This window comes from Schistocerca piceifrons, chromosome 2 (assembly GCF_021461385.2).
Source record: "Schistocerca piceifrons isolate TAMUIC-IGC-003096 chromosome 2, iqSchPice1.1, whole genome shotgun sequence".
Lineage (NCBI taxonomy): Eukaryota > Metazoa > Arthropoda > Insecta > Orthoptera > Acrididae > Schistocerca > Schistocerca piceifrons.
In genome coordinates, this window is record NC_060139.1 from 1,104,712,333 (window position 1) to 1,104,737,311 (window position 24,979).

The 24,979-nt window shown below is 42.0% G+C and overlaps 1 protein-coding gene across 1 annotated transcript in view; it reads right to left on the minus strand.

Annotated features, from left to right (window-relative positions):
• The window catches only part of LOC124776164 (phospholipid-transporting ATPase ABCA3), a 544,268-nt gene that overhangs the window by 446,828 nt on the left and 72,461 nt on the right, over positions 1–24,979 (minus strand). The window contains exons 7-8 of the mRNA XM_047251005.1: positions 24,083–24,200; positions 9,155–9,309 (exon numbers count right to left, since the gene is read on the minus strand). Coding sequence (XP_047106961.1) covers positions 9,155–9,309; positions 24,083–24,200 — 273 coding nt within the window. The remainder of the gene's footprint in view (positions 1–9,154; positions 9,310–24,082; positions 24,201–24,979) is intronic.

Here is a 24,979-nt window from a genome sequence, read left to right on the forward strand (position 1 = left end):
ACTTCCCACTGACACCAACCTATCAGAACTCCGGAGATGGGAACTCGCCCTTCAATATATCCTCTCTTCCCGTTACCCACCAGGCCTCAACCTCCGCTAATTTCAAGTTGCCGCCGCTCATACCTTACCTGTCATTCAACAACATCTTTGCCTCTGTACTTCCACCTCGACTGACATCTCTGCCTGAACTCTTTGCCTTTACATATGTCTGCTTGTGCCTGTATATGTGCAGATGGATATGTGTGTGTATGTGTGTGTGTGTGTGTGTGTGTGTGTGTGTGTGTGTGTGTGTGTGTGTGTGAGTGTATACCTGTCCCTTTTTCCCCCTAAGGTAAGTCTTTCCACTTCCAGGATTGGAATGACTCCTTACCCTCTCCCTTAAAACCCACATCCTTCCCTCTTTCCCTCTCCTTCCCTCTTTCCTGATGAAGCAACCATGGGTTGCGAAAGCTTGAATTTTGTGTGTGTGTTTGTGTTTGTTAATGGCTCTATCAACATACCAACACTTTCGTTTGGTAAGTTACATCATCTTTGTTTTTAGATATATTTTCAAACGGGAAAGTGCTGGTAGATAGACTCAATAAAAAGAACACACAAACACACACACAAAATTTCAAGCTTTCACAACCACCGGTTGCTTCGTCAGGAAAGAGGGAAGGAGAGGGAAAGACGAAAGGATGTGGGTTTTAAGGGAGAGGGTAAAGAGTCATTCCAATCCCAGGAGCGGATAAACTTACCTTAGGGGGAAAAAAGGACAGGTGTATACTCGCGCGCGCACACACACACACACACACACACACACACACACACACATATCCATCCACACGTATACAGACACAAGCAGACATATTTAAATATTTAAAGTTTTAATGGCAACCACAGAACATTAGAGGTAACATCAGTGTAACTTAATAGTGACTTCATTGAGGAAGACTGTTCATGGTAACAAATATAGTTTCAACAAGAATTCATGCTTTAATTCCAGTACTCCAAGTAGTAATTATCTAATTTTCATGCCAATTCATACTCTTTCTGTTAGCTGTTGGGCTGCCTCCCAGCATGGTTATTCCAAAATCGACCAACAGAACTAACATACTCAGTGCCATACAAAACCACCCATATGTATTGAGACAGTCTCACCGATGTCCCATTACTATCGCATTCCCTTTATTCCCTTGCTGACTCTCTCCTGTTGGCTACTTTTCCGTCCATCCATCCCCAGACTCCTTCCTCCTCACTTGACGCAACCCCTCTACTCGGTTGAGCTGCCCTTGCAAAGTAGTACACAGCCACAATGTAGCCACACGTGCACAGGGGTGAATTTGTGCACATGTGTGTGTGTGTGTGTGTGTGTGTGTGTGTGTGTGTGTGTGTGTATCATACTTGCAGGTACATGAAATAACAATCAATAGGCACATAATAAATGAAACTCCCTGTGTGAAATTTCTAATATCCAACTGGATAACGGAGGTGGAAAAAGCTTGTGGTTAAGTTAATCAAAAACCTCAGTTGTGACTGCTTTCCATTTAGAAATCATTCTCATTATGTTATCCTCCAGACGGGATTCTTAGCACACTCTGTAAACTATCCCTCAAAAGCATTCTACAGAATAATGTTTGTGGGTAATCAGATACGGCAAAAAATGTATTTATTCTACAGAAATGTGCAGAACAAACATTGCATAAAGTTGTAGAAGCCTCCTGAGGGACTTTGAGATTGCCAGCCATGGTGGTCTAGCGGTTCTAGGCGCTCAGTTCGGAACCGAGCGACTGCTACGGTCGCAGGTTCGAATCCTGCCTCGGGCATGGATGTGTATGATGTCCTTAGGTTAGTTAGGTTTAAGTAGTTCTAAGTTCTAGGGGACTGATGACCACAGATGTTACGTCCCATAGTGCTCAGAGCCATTTTACTTTGAGATTCTTAGACTTACATGCCAATATGTAATCTCCCTGATGGTATTTTTTGTTAAAAATAAGAATAAATTTAGACATCTGCTCGTATTGCTTGACACAAAGTGGGCTGGCTCATGAATCGAGGAGTTGGATTGAATCAGCACATTGGATTAAGAAGCATCAGTATGGTATATCAACCAGATTCAGTGTGGTTTTCAAATTTGTTTTCTTCGCTTGTTGAGGCAAATGCCGGGCTGGACTGAAACTGCCTTGTAGAAAATGTGGTTCACAAACAGAGTTCATGAGTCCCCTTTCTTAAACAAGCTGGTAATTGCACCACTGGAAATGGCACCTGGCCTCAGAAGTTGAAATACAGAAATCTCTGAACACAGATCCCTAATGACAGGAAGAATTCTAGAGAAAAATGAATTTAAAAAGGACGGTGAAATTCACACAGTAATACTGTAAGTAAAAATGATTTTCGTGCGGCTCTCCTACCGTGTCTAAGATTCAAAATGGAGTTTTATAATTTGATGCCAAAGTATATAATAAGCTGCTGGTATCAGACATGGAACTGAAAATACTCATATATTCAGAAACAAAGGAAAGAATACCTTCTTAAATGCTCCTCCCATAATTTAACAGAATAATGGGCTCAGGGATGCAAATTTCATTTAATACTAATGATCACATTACACAGGTTTTTTAAGTTTTTCACAACAAAGATGGCTATAGTGGTCTACAAAAACAGCTAAGTTACACAAATGCTGAGTACAAAGCAGCAGCTGAGCATTGTAGGAGGCGTGGTGCAGAGGGGAGGGGCAATTACGCATTTCAAAGCTGCTACCTTTCTCCCCGAAAATGTATAGTCAGATATAGTAACACAGAAGTAATTCCTATAATTATCAATGTGAATAGATCCATTATAAGAATACGTTACAGAAGTGGCCAGCTGTGGTTGATCCTCACATCTCCGAATGCTCTCCCTCGTAACACGATTCAGAAAACATCATGTAGGAATGCACTCTTACAAGCGTTACTTCAAATTATATAACTTGTACCATAAATAATATAATATACAGGCACATTTATACAATAAATGTTAAATCTACAAATGTAGACTTGCATAATTTGTTATGTATGTACATCTCTATCTTCTTGTATTATTTGTAAACAGATATTTCTAACTGCTTTCATGAGATGAGGACTGACAGTCATTAAGTTCTGTAGCAAAATCATTTGTAGACCATCATCACTGGATGTAAGGCAAACCAGATCAGTTAAAAACATATACCATTTTCCTTTCCAGCTGATGCACATCATATCAATGTTGTCTCAGTGAAACCACACTAACAACTATTGTAACCCATCCTCGAAATACTAATGAATTGAATGGTTATGATTTTATGCACTGGTTTGAACTTCCCGGTACATTAGTAACAAACCAACAGTGGAAGGAGGAAAAAGAAAAAATTGGAGAGATATCTGATGTGCAGCTACAAGTACGCTGCATATTTCTGTATTACAAAAGTATCAAATTCCACCAAACACAGCATGTTAGTTCCTGAAGTGTTGAAAATTTGAAATCGAGATTGCGATGTGCTTTTGTAAGTCGATCGTTGCTCATGTAACATGATCTCGCCAATCAACAAAAGCAGCACGTGATGTAGTCAGTCGACAGCAACATCACTGTTAAGTAGCACAAACACACAAATAGGAAAAGTTAAAGGTTTAAATTAATATACAAGTGTGGCTACAGGAAAAGCTATTCTTTCACATGTAATACTGGTCTCGAATATCAATAAGCCACCAGAAAAGTTAAGGTTACACGTATAAATTGGTCTCTCTCTTTTTTTTTTTTTTTTTTTAAAAAATAATGACATAAATGTCTGGTCTTCTGGGCTCAAAATTCGTCTGAGTGGCTGGTCCTTAAAGGGTTAAGTCAGAGTCAAACACTGTGATTTAAGAATTTAAGAAATTCATCGCACATTCTCATATGTGATGTAATTCATCTTGTGTAAAAGGAAATTTACATTGAAAGTGATGATTTTTAAAACCATCATTCACAATATTTTCCCACAAGCTATTACAAATAGGTTCGTTTCAGCAATTGCCTCGACCACCAGAAAACAGCCATTACTGCTACAGTGACGTAGGAAGCCTGCATCTTTGTTCATATTAAGCATTAAGAGATCTCACATTACATCATAAAAGAAACAGGACATCAGATGATACTCCAAGACATCGGAATTTCATAAATCTTACTAAAATAGGTAATTCTGCTTGAAGTACAGATTCAATTCACTATGAAGTAGGCCCCAACCTGATATTAAACTTTTAAGTGTGGTTTTCGGGATGTTAGAGCAGGTGTCATGTAACTTGGCGGGTGAGGACTGGATGCGCAGTAGCACGGAAGTCACATTAGTCGACCAATAGGAGTCGAGTCAGTCAGCTGTAGCGAGTGCCCGATTTAATGCCATTCTGGACAAGGAAAGCGTTTCTGAAGAAGAGAAATTTGTTAACATTTGTATAGATTTAAGCGTCAGGAAGTCGTTTCTGAAAGTATTTGTATGGAGTGTAGCCATGAATGGAAGTGAAACATGGATGATAACTAGTTTGGACAAGAAGAGGATAGAAGCTTTTGAAATGTGGTGCTACAGAAGAATGCTGAAGATTAGATGGGTAGATTATACAACTAAAGAGGAGGTATTGAATAGGATTGGGGAGAATAGAAGTTTGTGGCATAACTTGACTAGAAGAAGGGATCAGTTGGTAGGACATATTCTGAGGCATCAAGGGATCACCAATTTAGTATTGGAGGGCAGTGTGGAGGGTAAAAATCGTAGAGGGAGACCAAGAGATGAATACACTAAGCAGATTCAGAAGGATGTAGGTTGCAGTAGGTACTGGAAGATGAAGGAGCTTGCACAGGATAGATTAGCATGGAGAGCTGCATCAAACCAGTCTCAGGACTGAAGACCACAACAACAACAACTGTGCAGAGCAAGTTTACGACTGGTTTTGGCATTGTGTGTAGTGCTCTTTCAGAAGTTATTGCAAGGCATTGTGTTAATATAAGTGGCAACAGCAAATCTCATCCAGTATTACACAGGCAGGTGAGAGAAATAATATTTCGCATGTATCAGTTCTTTAGATGGGAGCTGGAAGTGATAGCCACCGCTGACAGAAAAGCATCGCCCACTGTTGACAAGTGCCAAGAATGAACAGCTGAGGTGTGTGGTATCGGTTTGAGAACTGTACAACGGATCGCCAGTGAAGCCAAATCATCTACTGAAGAGAACGAATCACCTATTTTTAAGTCACCTGGTAACTGCCGAAATTGAAAGAAATTCGTAAGTGAGCTGAATGATTTTAGCAAGAATGTGTTACGGCGCAAAATATTCGACATGTATAGCCAAGGTGAATATCCTACAGCAGATAAATTATGTTCCTACATGAAAGAAGCCAAAAGTTTCAACGGCAGCAAATCTACCATGCTCAGAATATTAAGGGAGATGGGATTTAAATATAGAAAGAACAATGACGGAAGAAAACTGCTCTTAGAGAGAAGTGACACTGTAGCAGCAAGAACTGAGTTCTTGAGAGAAATGCACCAGATAAAATGGGCCAGAAAATCACGTATTTATTATCTCGATGAAACATACGTTCACCAGAACCATTCAAGACCAATGTGCTGGAAGACAAGTGATGCTGTTGGTGGCCTGAAGTTTCCTGTGGGAAAATAGAGACGCCTTATTGTTCTTCACGGTGGTTCTGCAGAGACAGGCTTCGTACCAGAGAGTAAATGAATATTTAAAGCATCGAAGATGAAGGAATCAGATGACATTCTGAAATGACCTATGCTGTCTTCAAGCGGTGGTTTGTGCAACAGCTACTTCCGTACATGGCAGAGAATTCTGTTATTATCATGGACAATGCAAGTGTGCACTCTGTACAAGTGAATAAGGCTTCTACTTCAAATACCAGGAAGGATGAAATTATTTCACGGTTGTCGTCTAATGGAATTACTCACACAGCATCACAGACCAGGGCAGAGTTACTCATACTCGTAAATGGATACAAGCCTAAATACTGCACTTATGAGATAGATGAACTGGCAAGACAGCATGGTCACCGAGTAATCAGGTTACGACCATATCACTGCCATTACAATCCTATTGAGCTGGTATGGGCGCAAGTTAAGGAACATATCTCAGAAAGAAACAGCACCTTCTGAATTGCTGATGTGGAAAGACTCACACCTGAAGCAGTGGACAATGTAAACATATTTGCATGGGCAAACTGCATCAGACATTCAGAAACACTCAAGGAAGGAGATTTTAAAAAGGAAATCAACAGAGACTCGGTGCTGAAGCCTTTCATAATTAATCTTCTTAATTTGGATTCGTCTTTATCAGACAGCGAGGATGAAGATGTTTTGGGATACCTGTGACAGCACTGCAATGCTGCGGTAAGCATTTAAACATATATTGTAAATCATAAGCCTGTCTAGGTTTGCCTGGCTGGTAAAGTAATTATAAAAAGATTTTAGTTTCTTACGCAATTTCATTGTGGACTTTGTTTAAAGCTTGTCTTCAGTGATTACACTCGTCAATTTTCTTATTGAATTATCCATCAAAATATGTAAAATTTCATTTGTATTTATGCTAGTCGGACTGCTGTCTTCATTTTTGAAAAAGTAATTGTTCTTGCTTTCCCGAAAATTAGTCCCAACAAACAGCATGTGGAAACTTGTTTTATATTATCTATAGCAATAACTATGTACAATAGACACAATATCAACAACTATAAATTATTTGTTGTACGTGAGGTGTCTAGAAACAGAAAGTGCCTTTGGTTCTTTTAATAACGATTTTTCATGTATGACAGGCTCTTTTTATATTTTCTGAAATATGATTCTTTCAGCTATGTGCCGAAAAGATGCTCTACATATAGACGTTTGCTTAGGTCACTTAAAAAACTGGCATGCAAAAATTTCACACGAGCGAATATTTCCCCTGCAATCCAAATAAATAATTTTGACTACAGATGGCATGCCATCACAGGATGAACGAATTCTCTGGGTTCAAAAGGGAGACAGAAATACTCTTGTATGTGCCACGATTTTTCCCGGTACTCACACATATTGTAAAACATTTTATGTGTATTATAAAAATCATCTGAGTATCATTAAGAATACATTTTTTTCACAAGGTTTCTTCTACTTTTCAAATTTTATTTTTCATGGCAGCACAAGAAGATTGTATTTTCTGAGTTAGAATAGGAAAGATAAATAAATGCACAGCAGTTTTCCCAGTTACCCAACACGGTATTCTTGTGTTGATCGACAGACACAATAAACTATGCAATTCTGTCTATTATTCTTGCCAATGTTCATAGTTCTTTTATTTTTACACATTTTATGCAACACCATATTTTAAAGGCAGACAATTCGATGACAACGCCTTTCTCACAAAGACGTACAGGTATTATTGCGCTTGTCACCTTTCCTGCATGTGCGCGTACTTCAATGCTCAGCGGTCAGTAGCTGACAGTCAAATGGAGCGGTAACACATAGTGTGGCTACACTGCCACCTTTATTATGGGATAATGCCATATGTGCCAGCCATTGTGGCCGAGCGGTTCTAGGTACTTCAGTCTGGAACCGCGTGAGCGCTACGGTCGCAGGTTCGAATCCTGCCTCGGGCACGGATGTGTGTGATGTCCGTAGGTTAGTTAGGCTTAAGTAGTTTTGAGTTATAGGGGACTGATGACCTCAGATGTTAAGTCTCATAGTGCTCAGAGCCATTTGAATTTTTGAAATCCAGCAAACAGTTGAAACTAGCCAACAGTCTGGAATGAAACATTTCGTTTCAAATAAATTGACTGCCTCAGTGGAAAACATTAATTACAGCCAAATCTCTTTAACAAACCAACAAAAGTAACTTTGTTCTGCAAGGCAATTAATGATTGGCTGTCATAAACCCAGAAATAAATTGAAACCACAAAACGGAAACATGATTATGTGAATGTATTTAATTCAATTGATGGCTCCCGGCTACAGAAATCTGTTTTGTTTTCATTTGACGTGAGAGCTTTAAATGAAGAGGAAACAGCAAAATCACTAAGTGTAAACACTGCATGCCAGAAAAATTTTTCCGGGTAGCATCTGGCTGCTTACCAATACAGCCAACTGCCACACTTCAAGTAGCCAGACGCGGGAGAATGTACTGTCCGTACGTGACTCAACTGTGCAGGTGCATGAGCTCACTGGTAACTGCTCTAACAAAGCTAATGTAAACAATTGTGACATCACGCCCATCACAAGCAGTTTGTTGTTATAAAGTATTGCATAGTCTTCATCCTAATGTCTTTAAAACATTTTGCTGTTGGCAGACCTTTGCGTTTGCAGTGTGTTATGTTGTGATCGCGCATTTCCTTTGAAACTTAGGTTTTACTTTATTTTTTCTCTCATTTATGTTTTATTGCTACAGTATAATTCTGCAGTAGTGGGATATAGTAATATTCTTTGTTAGAGTATCCATTCTTAGCAGTCAAAATTGCAAAAATTTAACTGAAAACCAAAACACTGAAAATTTCCCAGAATTCTAAAAAATATCCATGTTCTTCCCAGTTTTCTCCCAGATGAAATATTTCCAGGTTTTTTCCCCGAGTTCCTGGTTGTCCCAGGGCATATACATTCTGTATAATGAATATAATGAAAATAACATCTGACAATGTAAACGCCAGGTGGGAATATCAACACTAAATGTAAGGAATAGAATAGACTGCTACTCAGCCTAAAGATTACTCACTGAGTTGCAGGCAGGCACAATGGAAAGACTACAGTGATTTGGCTCAGAGCCAAGGCCAAGAAAACACACACAGTCATTCATACAATCAAGCACGCCTCACACATGACTGTCATCTCCAGCAGCCCACAGATGGTGATCATGTGTGTGAAGTTTTCTTGCTTGTCTGTATGAATATATGCTTGTGTGTGTGTGTGTGTGTGTGTGTGTGTGTGTGTGTGTGTGTGTTTGTGTGTGTGTGTGTGTGTGTGTATGTGTGTGTGTGTGAAGAAGGCTTTGGCCATAAGTTAAATCATTGCAGTGTTTCTGTTGTGCCCGTCTGCAGCTCAGCATGTCACCTTTACGGTGAGTACCAATGTATCGTTTCCCTTATGTTGTTAAATAGCATCTGAGATTACCATACTTATCAGTACAACATTTAAATTAAAGATCGTGCACTAATACCCCTACCTTTGCAAAGAAGTGCAAGTGTTCCTTTACAGTGAGCTCATCAAATAGAACATTATGCTGAGGACACAAGCCAAGGCTGTCTCTGACAGCTTCCATGTTTCTTCTTATATCGTATCCATTTACAGATGCTGTGCCACCAGAAGGTGTTAACATACCTAGAAACAATAGAGATGAGTAATACTTTGATGGTTGTGTGAATACTGAAAAGGCAAAATTTGTCTAGAAGGTATTTCAACATTTTAAGAAACTTGACAACTGAGCTGACTTCATACTAACTTTGTGGACAGTCAGAATTACTTATCACCACCACAAATATGTCAGTACATAGAAAAATCTCTGAAAATAACATTCATTACACTGATTTCAGTACATGTAAACAAGACGTTCATCTTCTATCTCAGTTGTTACCTCCATCAAATTCTTATATTTACACCAAATTTTTTAAAATGTGTGTTACATAGTCTGGTAGTATTCAGTATTCACATAGACTTCAACAGACAAACCAGATAACTGTGAAACTATTATAATTCTCACCTTACATTACTGATGACTGCCAGTGGTTACCTTAAGATCTACCAAACCCAAATGCTAATGTCCTTGAGGTTTTCGTAAAAAGATTCTAGGCAATTGGTGGCTGATAATTTTATTGTGTGAATAAAGACACAATTTATTCACAATGAAAAACAGAGATGAGAAAGAAAGACTGATTGTTGGGGATTGCATCAGACAGGATTTGAAAACCTGAGGGCTTAAAGATGGAAGGCAAGGTAATACGCAAGATGAGGATTATTGCTTAAACATGATGCATGAATTAATAAGAGTGAAAAGCTTAGTGCAATGCACATCACATATGTGGGAGGAGGGCAGTGAAAAATAAGACAGGTAAGACAATGAAAGATGAAGAAAACTAAAACGGAGTGAAGAAAAGAGTAGTTACAGAGAAGAAATGCTGAGATGGAAGAAATTAATGTAAATTAAGGCCCAATGAGTGGCAAGAAACAAGGACGTGTTGTACTGCTAGTACCAACCTGTGGAGTTCTCAGAAATTGGTATCTGGGGAAGAATCCAGATGGTGCGTGTGTAGGAACCATAGGGTAGGAAGATGGGTGCAGAAGGGGCATAGGGTCTGACAGGAATGTCGCAGAGTTTTGGAGGGTGGCTAAAAGCAAAATTCCAAAGAGAATGAATCTCATTTCGGGGCATGATTTTAGGAAGTCATGGCCATGTCCAAGTAAATGATTAAAACATTCAAGAGCAGGATAATACTGAGTCACCAGTGGTGAGCTCCGAAGTTGTTTTTTGGAGGGATTAGCAGTACCAGGATTAGATGTGATGGCCTGGGAAGTTTGCTTTTGAACTAGGTTGGTGGTGTAAATAAGTGCAGTGAAGGCTGAGGTGGGAATGGTGCTGTATTGCTGAAAAGGCCCTGCATCCGAACAAATATGTTTGCCTCGGATGCCAAGGCTGTATGGGAGGGAACATTTGAGAAAGGACGGCAACTGTCAAAATGTAAGTACTGTTGTTTGTTGGTAGGTTTAATGTGGACGAAAGTGTGTAGCTGGCCTTCAGTGAGGACAAGATCAACATCATGGAAAGTGGCATGGGATTCAGAATAGGACCATGTGAAATTTAATTGGGAGTAGATATTTAGAGATTCCAGGAATTTTAACAGGTCAGCCTCACGATATGGTAAAAATGCCATCAATGTATCTAAAACAAACAAGGGGTTGAAGACTTATGGATCCCAGGAAAGCTCCCTCCAAGTGACCCATGAAAAGGTTGGCATAGGAAGGAGCCATCCTGGTTCCCATGGCCGTACCCCTGATCTGTTTGTATATATGCCCTCAAAGGTGAAGTAGTTGTTGGTAAGTATAAAGATGATTAAGGCGAGCAGGAAGGATGTCATAGGTTTGGAATCAGGTGGGCGCTGACTGAGGAAATGTTCAGCAGCAGACAGACCATGTACATGGGGGAAGTTGGTATAGAGGGAGGTGGCATCAATGGTGAAAAGCAAGGTGTGTGGTGGGAGTGAGACGGGCATGAATTTCAGACAATCTAAGAAATGGTCGATATCTTTGATGTAGGAGGGAATTTTTGTACTATGGGTTGCAGGTATGGATGAACTAAGGCAGACAAACATTCGATAGGTGCTTTGAAACCAGAAACTATAGGACATACAGAATGATTGGGTTTGTGGATCTTAGGAGGAAGGTAAAAGGTGGAGGTGCATGGTTTGGGTAGTGTGAGAAGTTCTATGGATTGAAGTGTTAGTCCTTGTGAGGGGCCTGGGGTTTTAAGGAGGGACTGCAGGTCAGTTTGAATCACAGGGATGGGATCTTGATGGCAGACACTGCATATAGAGCTGTCAGACAACTGGCGTTTACCTTCACTAACGTATGTACTCCTTTCAGTCAAGTACTACAGTGGTAGATCCTTTGCCTGCTGGGAGGATACTGATGGAGTCATCAGCTTTAAGGGGATGTAGAACCTGGAGTTGTGTAGAGGACAGATCAAGATTATGTTGTAGGGACCTGAGGAAGGGTTTTGAAGCAATGCTGGATGTGAGGAATTCTTGGAAGGCTTGTAAGGGTTGATTTTGAGGTAGTGGTGATGGATCAAGCTCGGATCATGGTCTGAACTTTTCAAGGCAGGGTACAATGTCAGGTTTGCTGTTGGAAAGGTTTTTGGATTGGGTTGTGAAGTGATATTCCCAATTGATATTATGCGTGAAGGAAAGTAGGTCCCTCAGCAAAGGATCAAACACAGGTTCAGGGCTAAAAATGAGACCCTTGGATAATACAGATAATTCAGGAGGGGAGAATGCTTTAGATGAGAGGTTATGAACACTGTACTGTTATGACTAGTTCTTGCAATTACAAGGGTTATTCTTGGTTTAGGAGGCAGTGGTGAAGACTGTGGGATGTTATGGAGGTTGGCTGAGCTCAGTTTGTAGGAGAAGAATGGTGGTTGATGGTGTGGTTGATGGTGTGATTGTTTAGGGAGCTGCAGAGGGACAGGATAGGAAACATTACTGTTGAAGTAGTTTAGGAGAAGGCGGGATAGCTTTTTGAGGTGAATTCTGGCATGTTGCAGTCTGAAGTTGGCTTGGGAGATGAATCCGTCCCAGAAAACATGAGGGGCAGATAGCTGCAGGATTTTATAGAAGGAGAGAAGTCTGGTGGAGTGGAAACTGAGGCATATAGGTCACAGATTAGTCGGGCAAGAGCAAGAGATTTTTGTATTTGAAACTGTAAAAGAGGCTGGTGCATAGTAGGGTCATATCCCGAATATCTGTGACCTTACATTTTGACAGTTGCCGTCCTTTCTCAAATGTTCCCTCCCATACAGCCTTGGCTTTTGAGGCAAACATATTTGTTCGGATGCAGGGTCTCTTCAGCAATACACCACCATTCCCACCTCAGTCTTCACTGGACTTATTTACCCACCAGCCTAGCTCAAAAGCAAACTTCCCAGGCCATTTCATCCAATCCTGGTACTGCTGATCCCTCCAAAAAACAACTTCGGAGTGCACCAGTGGTGAGTCAGTATTATCCTGATCTGGAATGTTTTAATCAGCTGCTTGGACATGGCCATCACTTCCTAAAATCATGCCCTGAAATGAGATCCATTCTGTCTGGAATTTTGCCCACCACACCTAGAATGGCTTTTAGTTGCCCTCCCAGTTTCTGCAATGTTCTTGACAGACGCTATGCGCCTTCTGCACCCATCTTCCTACCCTATGGCTCCTACCTATGTGACCGTCGCCACTGCAAGACTTTCTCAACACAACCTCCTACCACCACCTATAGCAAGCTCTGTAACTGGCAAAACCCATACTATGCAAAAGAGAGTCACCTGTGAAATGACACGTCATATACCAGCTGTTATGTAAAGACTGTTCGGCTCTTTACATTGGCATGACTACCATCAAATTATCAATTAGGATGAATGGGCATATGCAGAGGGTGTACACTGGCAACACACAATATCCTGTTGCAGAGCATGCTCTACAACATGACAATCATAGCCTCTGCACCTGTTTCACCACACGCACCATGTGGATTCTTCCCCAGATACCAATTTCTGAGAACTGCACAGGTTGGAACTAGCACTACAACACGTCCTTGTTTCTTGCCACTCATTTGGCCTTAATTTACATTAATTTCTTCCATCTCAGCATTTCTTCACTGTAACTACTCTTTTCTTCAGTCCGTTTTAGTTTTCTTCATCTTTCATAGTCTTACCTGTCTATTTTTCACCACCCTCCTCCCACTTCTGTTATGTGCACTGCTCTTAGGTTTTTGCTCTTATTAACTTGTGCATGATGTTTAAGCAGTAATCCCTATCTTGCATATTACCCTGTATTCCACCTTTACACACTCATGTTTTCAAATCCCATCCGATGCAGTCCCAACAATCAGTCTTTCCTTCTCATCCCTCTGAGCCATGGTTCTGCATGATTTTCCTGAAATCTGGCCCTTTTCCCAGACCTCACAAGTACCTTTCCCTCACCCCTCTTCCTTTTCCTTCAACCCTTCTGCCTGAAGAAGGAGCCACTGGCTCTGAAAGTTTGCCCAATTACAACCTTCTTTTATTGCATGTTCTGTCACCACTTGGTGAGTAGCTTTTTATCTATCCATTTAAATTATTCTGTCAAAAATTGGTGGTTTCATTGCGATATTATGAAAAGGATAACTGCTGCTCACCATATAACACAGATGCTGAATCGCAGATAGGTACAACAAAAGATTGTCAGAATGTGTGCTTATGGCCAACAAGGCCTTCGTCGGAAACAGATCACACATACACACACACACACACACACACACACACACACACACACACACACACACACAACACAGGGAGCAGATTCACAAAGGACTTGTTGGCCAAAGCTCACACTCTGACAGTCTTTTTTTTTGTGTCTTTTTGAGACTTAGCATCTTCACTACATGGTGGGTAGCTACTATCCTTTTCATAAGATTGTTGTAAAGTGTAGATTACTACCACCATATAGAGGAGATGTTGAGTTGTAGATAGGTATAATAAAAACACTGCTAAAGATGTGAGCTTCTAGCCAGAAAAGCTTCATTTCATTTTATTATCTTCCTGTAAATCATTTACATGATGTAGGAATTGTCACAACAAAGTTATCATACTAGTACAAGTACTACAGACATAATAATGGAATATCACTTTCAAGGCATTTTTAAAAGTACAAATTTAGACATATAAATTAAAATTTTTGGCAATAAATTTACACACAATCAAAGTACTCATCTACGTCATAGAAAGTTTTGCTTAAAAGGTAATTTTTAAGCTCAGTCTTAAATTTTACTTCATCTATTATTTCCTTCATGTACACTGGCAGAGCATTGTAAAGTTTTATTCCAAAATAACTTACACTCTTTTGGGTTTGTGTTGTCCTTACCCTTTCTACATACAAATTCTTACGAGTTCTAGTATTATAATTATGGCAGTCCTCATTTGTACGTAGATTTTTCATATGTGCTCTTGTACACAGAATGCTTTTAAAAATATACAGTGATGGTATTGTGAGTATTTGCAGTTCTGAAAAGGGGCCTACAACGAGTTCTTGGAGAGTTACGTGTTATGATTCGTATAGCTCTTTTCTGAAATTTGAAGATATCTGTTAAGCTTGATTTAGTTTTACCCCAGAACACTATGCCGGTAAGACACGATGGACTGAAAGTAAGCAAGATACACCAGTCTAGTACAGTCTGTGCTGCATACTCTAGATAATATCCTCAATGCAAAACATGCTGAATGGAGCCTGTGGGATAAGTACTTGAGATGGTCTTTCCAGCTTAAGTCTTGATCAATGTGCATGCCCAAAAACTTTGTGGACTGTACACTCTCTATCTTCGTATCCATTAGTTTTAACTGGAGGTCCATATCTTGAGTTGCTTTGCCATACTGTATATAATTTGTTTTACTTAGATTAAGTGTTAACTCATTAGCATTAAACCAATGTTGAATATATTTCAGGACTATATCAGTTGTGGTGGATAATGATTTTTTATGATCACTTATAATAATGCTAGTGTCATCTGCGAACACCATTATTTTGGTAGAAATATTAGGATTTTTTTACGTCATTTATATAAAGCAAGAATAATAAGGGACCAAGAACACTGCCCTGTGGGACAACTATTTCCAATTTCTTTCCATCTGAGACCCACTTGATTTTCTGATTTTTATGTTCTGCGATGATTTCTACCACCTGAGTTCTATCTTGAAGGTAAGATTCAAACCACTGCTTCACAACTCCCCTTACACCTATTGCCTCCATCTTGTTTAACAGAATTTTGTGATTTACTGTATCAAAAGCTTTAGATAAATCTACGTTAATTCCTACTACACATTTTTCAGTGTCGAGACTCCTGACAATCTCTTTGGTATAGGCATGAATAGCTGATTCTGAAAGCCATGTTGATTGCAGTTTAGAAGTTTGTGAGCATCTAAGTAATTTATGAGTCTGGTTTTCATTAATTTCTCTAGAATTTTTGAAAATGATTGGAGAAGGGATATTGGTCTATAATTTTCTACCTTGTATGGATCTCCTTTTATAAACAGAGGTCTAACCTTAGAGATTTTCAACCTCTCAGGAAACACACCTTCGCTGAAAGACAAATTGGAAACATGTACCAGGGGCTTTATAATTTGTTGGGCAACTTTTTTTTATTATTGACACAGGCACTTCATCCACACCTGCAGACATTTTTGGTTTTAGACTCTTTATCACCTTTAATATTTCTTTATCATTTGTGGGAGTTAACAACATACTACTGTCTACTTTTGGGGCTGTTAATTTCTCATGTTTAGTAAAGTTTTTACTTAATGACACTGGTACACTTAAAAAGTAATTATTAATGTAATTTGCCACAGTTTCATCTTTTAATTCAATATTTTCACTATTTTTGAGTACTATTTCCTGATCCTAGAGGCCCTTACCTGTTTCCCTTTTCACAATTTCCCAAATAGTTTTTGATTTATTGCCTGATTTTCTTATTAATTTATCATTACTTAGTAATTTTGCTTTTGTAATTACTTTTCTATATATATTTTTTTGTAATTTGTTACATGTTCTTTAAACTTGGCGTCAGTCCAACTTTTCAGTCTATAGTTAAGCATTTTCATGGTCCTGGAGGAATTTCTAATACCTGTTGTGATCCACGAGTTAGCATGTGTATGTCCATATGTGTTTGATATCAATATAATAGAAGGAAACATTCCACGTGGGAAAAATTATATATAAAAACAAAGATGAGGTGACTTACCGAACGAAAGCGCTGGCAGGTCGATAGACACACAAACATACACACAAAATTCAAGCTTTCGCAACAAACTGTTGCCTCATCAGGAAAGAGGGAAGGAGAGGGGAAGATGAAAGGAAGTGGGTTTTAAGGGAGAGGGTAAGGAGTCATTCCAATCTCGGGAGCGGAAAGACTTACCTTAGGGGGAAAAAAGGACAGGTATACACTTGCACACACGCACATATCCATCCACACATACAGACACAAGCAGACATATTTAAATATGTCTGCTTGTGTCTGTATGTGTGGATGGATATGTGCGTGTGTGCGAGTGTATACCTGTCCTTTTTTCCCCCTAAGGTAAGTCTTTCCGCTCCCGGGATTGGAATGACTCCTTACCCTCTCCCTTAAAACCCACTTCCTTTCATCTTCCCCTCTCCTTCCCTCTTTCCTGATGAGGCAACAGTTTGTTGCGAAAGCTTGAATTTTGTGTGTATGTTTGTGTTTGTTTGTGTGTCTATCGACCTGCCAGCGCTTTCGTTCGGTAAGTCACCTCATCTTTGTTTTTATATATAATTTTTCCCATATGTGTTTGTTTTGACAAGTATCTTAGGAAAACACATTTCAAAATTCAACATAAACAGGGAAGAAAAAACATTATATGCAGTGTTTGTGCTAGTTTGTAACAGTACTTCTGCCCATGATTGGTTAGTCAGTGTATTTATGAAGTGACTGCAATTATTTGTGGAGAAGGTTCTTTTGTACATTTGGTATGAACTATTTTTGGCCACAGGGGCTATGGGAAATTTAAGGATGAGTGCATTGTGATCAGATATTCCTAGGTCAACATTTATTACATCTATATCTATGGCATCTGCAGTAGCCACCAGAAAGATCGCGGGAGGCGCACATCGGCACGGCGCATCACGGACGGTAGTTGCCGCAAGTAGAGTCCCGTCCACCAGAGGGCACGCGAGAATTCAGACGCAACCTCTGCCGGCGTAACAACAACAACAACAACAACTCAGGTAGCATGGGCCGTGCCCAGTCAGTTAACATCGGTCATGCATAGGACACAGTCCCGGTCTACACTAAGTGAAGTGCGACGTAAACGTGAACAGTGTTACTATACAATTGGCGACGAGTAGGGTCGTTCTTTTGCGTGTTGCGTCGTTGTTCCGGTTTCGCAGCTTATCCGCGGCATGGAGGATTTAGTGCGGGTTTTGGTTGAGCAGCAGATGGAGCTCATGGCCACCATGAAACAAGTGCTTCCAGCGTTGCTCTCCACGCAGTCTGCTCCAGCGCCGTTCCCTCCACCCTTCCACCCGTATGACGAGACGGCAGAGGATTGGGACACATATAAACATCACCTTCGGCAGCATTTCCAGGCGTTTCATGTTGCCGATGCGGAGGTATGTCGTGCTCTTTTCTTGTCTTCGATATCTCCCTCGCTGTATCAAGTTTTGCGGCAACTAGCGCCGTTGCAGGAACCCTCGTCCTTGTCTTTTGGCACATTGTGTTCATTACTGTCTTCATGTTATCGCCGCTGCACGCATGTTGTGGCGGCTAGGGTCGAGTTCTATCAATGCAAGAAGCAGCCCCATCAGTCTTACCGGGCGTGGGCCACTACCCTGCACGGTCTTAATCGCAAGTGTCATTTTGTCACGGAGCAGTCGCGAGAGTCGTATGCCCACGTTATGGTGCGTGACGTCATTGTTCGTTCAGCCCCTGATAGGGAGGTCCAGCAACGGGCCCTGCAGTTAGAAAACCCTTCCCTCGAGGAAGTCCTGTACATTGCTCAATCGTATGAAGTCTCTCACGCCGCCAGTCAACAGTTGGAAGTGTGGTGCGACGTCGCGGCGGTTCAGGGCGGCGCGGCTGCGTCCACTGCATCCGGGGTGGACGGCGTGTGAGCGGTACAATCCGGCCGTTACGGCCGCTCCTGCACGGCGCATAAAAAGAGCTCCGGCCACTGGCCCCTGTTGCCGTCCTGTGCGTCGTGCTATATACATCATGATCGGTTGGAGTGCCCCCAGCGTTGGGCCGTTTGTCGCAAATGTAATAAAAAAGGACACATTGCTAAAGTTTGCTGCTCAGCCTCGAAAGAATCGAAGGAAGCAGGTACAGAGGACATGGACGTTGACATTCAGGAAGTTTCATTGGGCCAGGCTCCCGACGCATCGGCACGCAAACTCTTTATCGAGGTGTCGGTTCGGTCGTGCCGATTACAACTGCAAGTAGATACAGGCGCGACAGTTTCTTTGTTGAATGCACAAACTTACTCCGACCTTGGGTCACCCCCGTTGGCGCCAGTTTACCAGCATCTACACGGTTATGGTAAACAGTTCATTCCCCTACTGGGTCAATTCACTACCGACGTGACTTACAAATCAGTCACTCGGCCTATTACTTTTATTGTTGTCAGTGATGTGAGCTCCGCTAACCTTTTTGGCTTGGATGCCTTTCAAGCTTTCAGGTTTTCCATCACTGACACCATACAGTTGGTCTCCGAAGATGTTCCCTATCAGTCATTAGAATCTTTGATCTCTGACTTTCCGGATGACTTTGAGGAGGGCCTGGGGCGTGTTTCAGACTTTGAAGGTCACTTAACGTTGAAGACGTCGGCTCGCCCGCGTTTTCTACGCACGAGGCAGATCCCCTTGGCTCTCTGCCCTCAGGTAAAGGAAGAGCTAGACCGGCTGACAGCACTAGGGGTCGTTCTTCCCATTTCTTCTAGTGAGTGGGCTCCACCCCTCGTTATTGTAAGGAAGCCCTCGGGAAAATTACGTCTTTGTGGCAATTTCAAAGCCACCATTAATTCCCAATTGGTGGTGGACACCTATCCCTTGCCTCGTGCTGATGAATTGTTCTCCGCCGTAGCGGGAGGCCAATATTTTTCAAAAATCGATCTTTTGGAGGCTTATCATCAGATACCTCTTGATGAGGACTCCAAACGGCTGGCGGTTGTCAACACTCCGTTTGGCCTTTACCAATACCAGCGATTGGCCTTCGGAATATCCAGTGCCCCAGTGATCTTCCAGTGTTATCTTGAGCACGTCACATCGACAATCCCTCATTGTATTAATTACCTGGACGACATAATTGTCACAAGGCCGCAGCACGAAGGAACACTTGCACAACCTTCACACCCTCTTTCTCAAATTTAAGGTCCGTGGGCTTGCATTGCAACCTGCGTAAGTCAAACTTCTTCCAACCATCCATTGATTATGTGGGCTACACAATCTCTCAGCATGGCGTCCAGCCGCTAGGAAGTTTGGTCAAAGGTATCGTCGACCTTCCGCGGCCCGCTTCGCTGAAGGAGTTATAAGCTTTTTTAGGCAAGATTGCCTATTACCACCGGTTCATTCCCAGGGCTTCCACCATCGCCCATCCCCTGTACTGCCTTCTGCGCAAGGGTGTTCCTTTTGATTGGTTGCCTGCATGCGAGCGAGCGTTCACCTCATTGAAAGGCCTCCTCACGTCAGCACCGTGTTTGGCTACTTTTGACCCCCATAAGCCATTGGTCCTGGCTACAGATGCTTCGCAGTATGGGGTGGGGGTGGTCCTGGCCCATCGCAATGCAGATGGTTCCGAGCAGCCACTGGCGTTTGCGTCTAAAACTATTAGTCCCGCACAGGCCCATTACTCCCAGGTGGAAAAAGAGGCTTTGGCCATTGTCTACGCTGTTACCAAGTTTCACCCTTTCTTGTATGGCATGAAGTTTCAGTTAATATCGTTATTTGGCCCCGCCTCTCAGATTCCGGATAGGGCGGCCCACAGACTACAGCGCTGGACCTTGTTCCTCTCTAAGTACCATCATGACATTCATTTTTGGCCTAACGGACAGCATGCCAACGCAGACGCTCTTTCCCGTCTTCCGGTGGGCCCGGATCCTCAGTTCGATCGAGAGGAGATTATGTGTTTTCATTTGGATGTGGCGTCCCGCCAAGCGGTTGATGGCTTCCCGATCACTAGTTCTAGAGTCGCCAGGGAAACGGCAGCTGACCCGGTTCTCCGGCAAGTAGTTTGCCTCATTCAGCAGGGGTGGTCATCCCGAACTCCAGGCCGGGCCTCGGACCCTCTTCGTAATTATTTTGTTCTACGAGACCGCCTCTCGGTCTTGGACGGAGTTCTCCTTCTGGCTACCGATGATACAGCTCCTCGCGTGGTTGTTCCTGCAAGTTTACGAAGGGAAGTCCTCACGTTATTACATGAGGGGCACTGGGGTGTTTCCCGTACTAAAACCTTGGCTCGCAGACATGTGTACTGGCCCGGTATTGACAGAGAAATTGAGCACTTGGTGGCACCCTGTTCCCAGTGCGCGAGCCAACAGGCGTCTCCCAGGTCAGCGTTCTCTTCATGGCCGCCTGCAACCCAGACATGGGAACGTTTCTCAATGGCTTTTGGCTCATTGTCATTGATGCTTATTCCCGATTTCCATATGTGGTTCGTTGCTCCTCAACCACTTCAGAGGTTGTAATCCAGGCGCTAGCAAAAATCTTTTCTGTGGAAGGTCTGCCAGTCACCCTGGTCTCGGACAATGGACCTCAGTTTATGTCGCAGACCTTCCAGGATTTTTGTAGGCACTTCGGTATTTGGCATGTTTGCTCTCCCCCCTTTCATCCACAATCGAATGGGGAAGCCGAGTGCATGGTGCGCACATTTAAGACGCAGATGAAAACGTATGTGCACGAATTTCCTGCGGAGGAGGCGTTGACGTTTTTCCTGACGGCATACCGGACCACACCTATGGGAGAACGCAGCCCCGCAGAGCTCCTCCATGGGCGCCACCCTAGGACTCTGTTGCACCTCCTCTGGCCCGGTCCTCGCCAGTCTTCACAAAACGGAGTACCTGGCTTTCCACCGGGTATGTCGGTCTGGGCACGTGGGTTCGGTCGCAATCCACGTTGTATACCGGCGGTGGTCCAGCGCCGAAATGGCCGCCAGCTCTATACCTTGCAGACGGGTGACCGGGAGGTAAGTCGTCACCAAAATCAGCTACATCCACGTTCGGGCACCCACCCTCCGACCCCTCGGGCACCAGCTTCCCCATTGCCGGCACCTGTGTTGATTTCTCAGGGGATGCTACCACCCCTCCCCCCTGTGCTTCCGCCGCACTGTGATGGCTCTCAGCCTTGGCAGCCTCCGGTAGCTCCAGCACCGGTATTGCCATCGTGCGAGATGCCCCAGCGAGAGCCGGCCCCCCTCGCAGGCCCGGTTGCTCAGGCTGGTTCACCTGTGGTCGTCCCTTCCCCATCGTCCCTGCCACTGGGTCTTGCCCCTCCAGAGGTGGAACGGGATTCAGAGTTCGACAGCTTGTCTCCCGTTCTGTCCCAGGTTCCAGTGATGGGATGACGGGGGCCTCTTCGTGTGGGTCACTTCCAGCCGTATTCGAAGGTTCCGGCTCGAGGGTTGGCAGATCCCCTCGACTCCGGCCTTCCGATGGATGTGGAGGTCATCACTCCTGCACAACGCTCCACCTTCCGACGCAGTGGATCACAGTGGCTTCACCCCCCGAAGGAGGAGGAGTGCAATAGCCACCAGAAAGATCGCGGGAGGCGCACATCGGCACGGCGCATCACGGACGGTAGTTGCCGCAAGTAGAGTCCCGTCCACCAGAGGACACGTGAGAATTTGGACGCGACCTCTGCCGGCGTAACAACAACAACAACTAAGGCAGCACGGGCCGTGCCCAGTCAGTTCACATCAGGCATGCGTATGAGACAGTTCCTGGTCTACTCTGAAGTGCAATGGAAAACATGAACCGTGTTACTACAGCATCTATATTTGTGAAGATATTATCTATGAGACTTTTTGAACAGTTTGTTATTGTTGTAGGGTTAGTTACATGTGGATACAAATTGAAGCTCTGTAAAACATTCAGGAACTGATCTTTGGATGCACCTTCAGTCAATAAGTTGACATTAAAATCTCCACTTATAATTATTGTTGATTTTTTATGATTATAATATTTTAAGCAATGCCTCTAACTTATTTCTAAAAATTTCAGAGTCACCACATGATGATCTGTACACTGACATTATTATTAATTTACTCTTTTGCATATTCAACTGTATTGCTGCAGCCTCAAAATGTTTTTCTTCACGCAAGGATTCAGTTACAGTCATATTTTTAACCTTTACTCCAGGTTTTACATAAATGCAAACACCACCATGTCTTGTTTCCTTCCTGCATTAATGACTTACTAATTTGTATGGGGAAATGCAAATATTTTCTAGTTCATAACTCATGCACCAATGTTCTTAAATGCAAATACAATCTATACTAGCTTCACTGGCTGCAATCTCAAATTCTAATATTTTATTTTTAATGCATTGTATGTTAAGGCTCATTATTTATAAATTATTGAAATTTGATTGAGAGGAGTTTGTACTTATGTTTCCCAATGTTACCGGCTGTTCCTTGCTGAGGCTGGGTACCAAAAATCCTTAAGAATTACACGTTTCCTGCTCCTTGTATTTCTTACCCCTGGAGGTGCCACCATACTTGTTGTATCTATAGTTGTAGCTGCTGTTTCAGCGGATGCTGGAGATGTTTCGGAAGCTGATGATTCAGTGGATGTTGGAGATGCTGCCAGTTTTGATGCTGAGTCTGTTTTTGTAACTGATGTTCCAATTGATACTGGAACTTTTACTGAAACTGTATTTTCGTTTAAATCTTGAACTATAGTTGGCACTGACGTTACTGTAGGCATTGAAGCTGCGTATGAAGCTGATAAATGATGCTTCAATGGTGTTGATTTTTCTTCTGTTGATGATATCTGAGTGGCATTTTGTACCACTGGTCTTGCCTCTGTTCTTCTGAAGTAGACAACCCACACACACACGACCACTGACTCTGTCCACTGAGGCTGACTGCAAGCAACTGTGCACGATTGAAGAAACACTCTGGGTGGTCGAGTCAAGAGGGAAGCTGCGGTGGGGAGGGGGAGGGATGGAGGGTAAGAGTGGAGGATGGTAAAGTGCTCGTAAACTTGCCTGTGTTGTGCTTGCGTGAATGTGTGTGTGTGTCTACTTCAGGAGAAGGCCTTTGGGCTGAAAGCTCATCTGTTTAGCAGTATTTTCTATGTATTCTGTTAAGTCATTTGATCATAGGAGTCTTTTAGTAAGCAGGTAGTACTACACAAAATTGTGTCTCCCGATATTTTACCAAGAAAGGAAGCTGTCATCACAAAATTTCCATGGGAACATTTAAAATTAGCTTTCAATCAGTTTGTCTTACTGATATCAGGATGGATTATGATTTGCTATGTCTTAAGAATCTCAGTGCATACAACTGTGTCATCCCTTATTTCGAGAGAAATTTTCCTTCTTGCACAAATCATTACAATTTAGTTTCCAAAAGCATATATTTTCATACAGTTAAAAACTGATTTTAATGGTTAAAATTAAAAACTGGTCATGATTAAAAACATTAATACAAGAAAGGTGCAGCCATCTCAGATGAGAAATTTTTAACCCATGGAGAAATACTGATGAACAGGGACACTTCAGGAGGTAACAAAGTGAGCTGGATTATTTGTCCTTGACTAATTTTGTTTGGTATCGAATATTTACACACTTTGTGAACAACCTACATTTCACTGAATCTTTATCATTTTCATGACTTGCTGTAGTATGAACATCATTACCTGTCAAAAGTGACATTGTTGTTGTCTTGCCAGCTCCATTGTGACCAAGAAGTACAGTAATTTGACCTTCATACATATTCAGGTCCAGATCATCAACAGCTACATTGTTATGGAACACCTGCATAAAGAATCAATGACTGAATACACATATGTTAGAAAAAAGTGGAGGTAAGAGTAAGTTACATTTCTTTATAATGTACACAATGTTGTAACCAGTTGAGATTGTCAAATCTTTTACAGCTAGATTAACTTCTTCTTTTCTTCACAGTCATTGCAAAATCAGCATTACCACGTTTCCCCAAGTGAAATTCCCTGATTTCCGGACAAGTTTTAGCATTTTCCCTGACAAATTTAGAGATCTCAAGGGTAAGTAAAGACAAAAATTGACAAAAAAAGTAAGGACTTCTATATTTCTGAACGTGTGAGCAAAAATCTTAAGTACTAATGTCAACTTCTTTTTGTAATTAACTATTTTTATATGGAGAAAGCAAGAAATATGGTATACATGTTTCATTAAGAACACTGATGATATTTTATTTCAATAAAGCAAAACACATTTGGTGACAAAAATATGCATTTTGTTGGAGTCACAAAACAGATTTAAAATATCTTCACTGCTTTCAGAAATAACCTCAGAAAAAAGTAGGCCCTTTGAAAGAAATGTATAAGGTGGGGAAGAGTTGTGTAAACCAACACTATAGGTGACCGCCAATAAAATTTTGGTTCTACTATGTTCGTTATTGTCGGTTATTACCCACTGTGTTATAACTGGCGTGCAAACTGCCAGTGACTGCCACAATTTTGTTCTTCTTATCATCCATACTTTCTAATATATAAACTATTTTCAAATTGCCAGAATATACTAGAACAAATAAAATGTCTACAAAACACTACACT